The 3,927-nt window shown below is 37.4% G+C and overlaps 1 protein-coding gene across 1 annotated transcript; it reads right to left on the bottom strand.

Moving 5' to 3' along the window:
* Positions 1-2,078: 2,078 nt before the first annotated feature.
* On the bottom strand, positions 2,079-3,529 carry LOC100244865 (protein SENSITIVE TO PROTON RHIZOTOXICITY 2). Its single transcript, XM_010653461.3, has one exon. The coding sequence runs from the start codon at positions 3,429-3,431 to the stop codon at positions 2,259-2,261; it is 1,173 nt and encodes a 390-aa protein (XP_010651763.1). The 5' UTR covers positions 3,432-3,529; the 3' UTR covers positions 2,079-2,258.
* Between the last annotated feature and the right edge of the window lie 398 nt (positions 3,530-3,927).

Here is a 3,927-nt window from a genome sequence, read left to right as displayed (position 1 = left end):
TGACCAAAAAAAATATCTTTTGTTTTCCATTTCTCTGATTTTCTCATATATGCCAAGCCACTTATCTGAGGTAGTTTCGCTGCTAGATCGTTGCCACAACTTGGGCCATATTCCATGTCCTAGCTACTTACCCTTCTTCATAGAAGCTATACTTCAACATGAAATAGTTCCATATGTTGGGAAATTTTCTAAATATGAGGCCATATATTAATATTAACTATATATATGTGCTATCTACTTATTAGTCAATTAAAAATGATTAATTAAGCTAATTAATTATTGAGTTTTAAAACATCTTTCAAGTGTTATGGGTTTTGCAATGCATAAAGACCATATATTTTATTTTATTATATTATTTATTATAGTCTAATAAATAAAACCTCAATCTAAACATGATATATTGTCATTCACTTACATCCCATCATTAGGTGAAATAAAATTGTTTGTAATACACTGTTCCAATGGAAGATTGACAACTCCACGTTTGCTTCCTAATGGATTCAAGTATATCTTCTTATCAAATCTATTGGTGATTTAACATGAAATCTTGGTACCGTGAATAAAGTATTTATCACCTCTCAATTTATCTTTCACCATAGACCCTTCTCCATGAAGCTACATCCACATAAATCATTACTTTCAAAATCTTCACATTATATATGAGTCAGTTTTGTATGCTTGGAAGAAAAGAATAAGTTAACATTTCAAGTTTAACTCTTCTTATATTGCTCCTTCTAATACTCTCGATTATGTTGTTGAATGTATATGCAGCTAACTTCATTTTACTAAAACAAAATACCTATACTTATAGCTATGGCAACACGGGTGTGATTTGGTAATGTGCCAATTTGATCACAATTTAGGGGTAAAATGATTTTCCTTTTAATCCCAAGCAAATCGAGTAGACGTCAATACACAAAGATTTAAGGTCATTTCTCTCTATTTCTAAGTCCATAGCCTTCTTGTTACTTAACAAACAAAAGCCTTATTTGGGAAAACCATCTAAAAGGATCAATTGAAACCCTCTAATAGTTTCTACTATATCAAAATATTTCCTTGGATAACCAATAAATCCTTCTAGTATGAGAAATGTTCAATTTTTCATCCTTGAGCTACGGTTAAATGATCCTCTTTGGACAATTCATCTAAATTACTTAACAAACAAGAGCCTTGTTTAGGAAGACCATCTAATTTTTCGGAGGGGATCAATTAAAACCCTCAAATGGTTTCTACCAGACCAAAATATTTCCTTGGAAAACCAATAAATACTTCTATTATGAGAAATGCCCAATTTTTCGTCGTCAGGCCATGGTTAAAGCATCCTCTTTGGATAATTCATCCAACCCGAGTATCTATATATCCTTTCTTACGGAAGAACTAGTAGCTAAAAGTAGAATATGCAATTTCCTATACCCTAAACTGATAGGAATAATTAGTTAATTCGAAGGAAGTTAAATATACTCATCCATTGATGGCCTAATTAATCCAAATAAAAGTTATCCAAAACTGTAAAAACAGTCTTATGGGACAAAAATGTATGGCTTGATAGCCTACATGGTACTGAACATAAGCCTGACGCAATATTATGTGCGAAAAGCATCTGAGAAGAAACCATTAATCTTGCGATTGGATTCTTAGGCACATGACCTTTATGGTATCAATGTATCATCATCATCATCATCATTCAGCTGGTTCCTTTACAAACTTAGCTTAGAAATGACAATTAAGCAAATATGATTAGCACAAAATCCATCAAGCAGCTGACAATCTGCACGTGGGTTGCTCTGGAAGACTTGAAGTACTAGAAATAATAATGAATGGTTCACTTCATCATGAATGTTTGGCCGAAAACCTGAAAGCATTTTAGTATTAGATTACAAGGACCAATAAACATTCATGCAACTTCCAAAGAGATCACATTGTTCAACATATATGTCGATCACAAACTGAGATTCCCAAGAAATCTCTTCCCAAGTCTATGAAATCATAGTACTCCCTACGAGTCCCTTCCCACTAAAAAGTTATATAACTAGTAAAATACCAAATTCACACTAGTCCTATGAGATTCTGCAATATACAAAAGATCAGTAGTTCTATGCATTTCTACATTCATTATTCAAAATACAAAGTCCCTTCAGGATATGACAGCAGATCGATCCCAGAACACCAACTCACTATTTCTAGAGGAAAATTAACTAAATGATACATCAGATTAACATGTGCAGAAGACAGAAAAAGGAGCATCTATCTTGATGAACTCATTGCAATCGTGATGCATTTTGATAAAACTTTACTGGCTTTGACATAGAATTGATGGCTGGAGTGTGTCCAACGAACAAAGCAACGTGACCCATAAGCTTATCTTTCCTAGAAAATGTGGTGCCGCAGGAGCACAGCCACTTGAGATCGCCACAGTGCTTCTCATGGGTTCGCAGATCAGACAACACCGAAAACTGTTTCTGGTTGCACCTCTTGCAGATGTACATCTTTGGGCAGTGGCTTCTCTTGTAATGGTTCTTCACACATATCATTGATTTCAATGGCTGAAATTTGGCGTGCTTCCGGTTCCATCTGCACCCTTCTTGCGGACATGAGTATTTCCTTGGCAATTTTATCAGATCGTCTTTATTTTCCATCTCTCTTCCAATATTCTTCGTGGGGTTGCTTAAAGCAGCATTGGACTTGTACTCATCCCCGTGAGCCCTCATGTGCATTCTCAAATTTGCGTCTCTCTTGAACCCTTTTCCACAAATTTGGCAGTAATGTGTGTACTTGGCTAACAAATCTTCAGCATCCAACTCTACAATATCGAAAGTCTTTGGCAAAACTCCCCCCAACCCTTCATTCATTTGGGTTGAACCTTGAGGCAATTCCCTCGATTCAACCTTGTCATTGTTGCTGACAATGATAGTCCGACTATGATCATTAGTATTAGAGTTGTTATGGTTATCGCCATACCAGTCAAGAGATTGATCACTGGAATAGAATCCTTGCCCTCTTTCTTCTCCCATTTGGACAACACCAGTATCGCCGCAGACCCTGCCATCTGAGAGCTCAACGCCTTGCTGGGGCAATCCATGATTGGTGCCACTGTTACCTGGAGCTGCACCATAACCCATCTGCTGGCAACTGTACATCATTGAAGATGCAGCTGCAATAACTTCTTGAATCAAATTGCCCATGCCGGCCACGGCCATGGCCATAGACTCGGGTTGGCCTTGATTGGGAGGGACGAAGATGCTGATCAGGGATTGCACCTGATGGACCTTGTCTTTGAGAATAGAGAAACTGTAGACGAGAGAGCAGGAGTGAGCCTCCAAAACCGAGCTGCCTCCAAGAGAAGAAGAAACCGAACCTTCAGCAGTCATTCCATACATCTGTAGCCCTTGCGATCCATTCACGAAACAGTTAGAAGTACCCACTGGAATCATGTTGGAATCCCCCTTTGTTTAATGTCTCCACAAGAAAAACCTCTCTCCTTTGTGTGGTTCCTGCCCTATTTCTCCACAACAAACGAACTCTTCTTTCTTCTAGTATTTCTCCCTTGGATTGGATCAGTGATTATATAAGGGAAACATAACAAATGCTGTCCCTATTGAAGACGTCGGAACAACAAATCATGGTGAAATTGCAAGAGAGAGACAAGCAAGTCAACTTTGAGCTAAAAATCATCCCCACTTACGACCTCCCTCAAGTCTCACCAATCTCACATTGGGACACAACCCCATCATAAACAAAGAGTACTGCAGGGCTCGGCTTCAATAAAAAATTCAGTATATATTCTTATTTACTTATCCCAATTGTCTACTATTATTTTCAGACATATTTCAGCCATCAATAGTTCTCTTGCTCCAATAAAGCAAAAGTCCCTTTTTATTGTGTCAAACTTCACGTATGCATGGGTTGAAATTTTCAAATTGACGTCAG

Source organism: Vitis vinifera, chromosome 6 (assembly GCF_030704535.1).
Source record: "Vitis vinifera cultivar Pinot Noir 40024 chromosome 6, ASM3070453v1".
Classification (NCBI taxonomy): Eukaryota; Viridiplantae; Streptophyta; class Magnoliopsida; order Vitales; family Vitaceae; genus Vitis; species Vitis vinifera.
The sequence above is the reverse complement of the archived record's forward strand: the minus strand, read 5'-3'. Positions and strand labels throughout refer to the sequence as shown.

What these genes read in the sequence shown, in the direction of transcription:
- LOC100244865 (XM_010653461.3), bottom strand. Translation starts at nt 3,431, where the DNA reads ATGATTCCAGTGGGTACTTCTAACTGTTTCGTGAATGGATCGCAAGGG.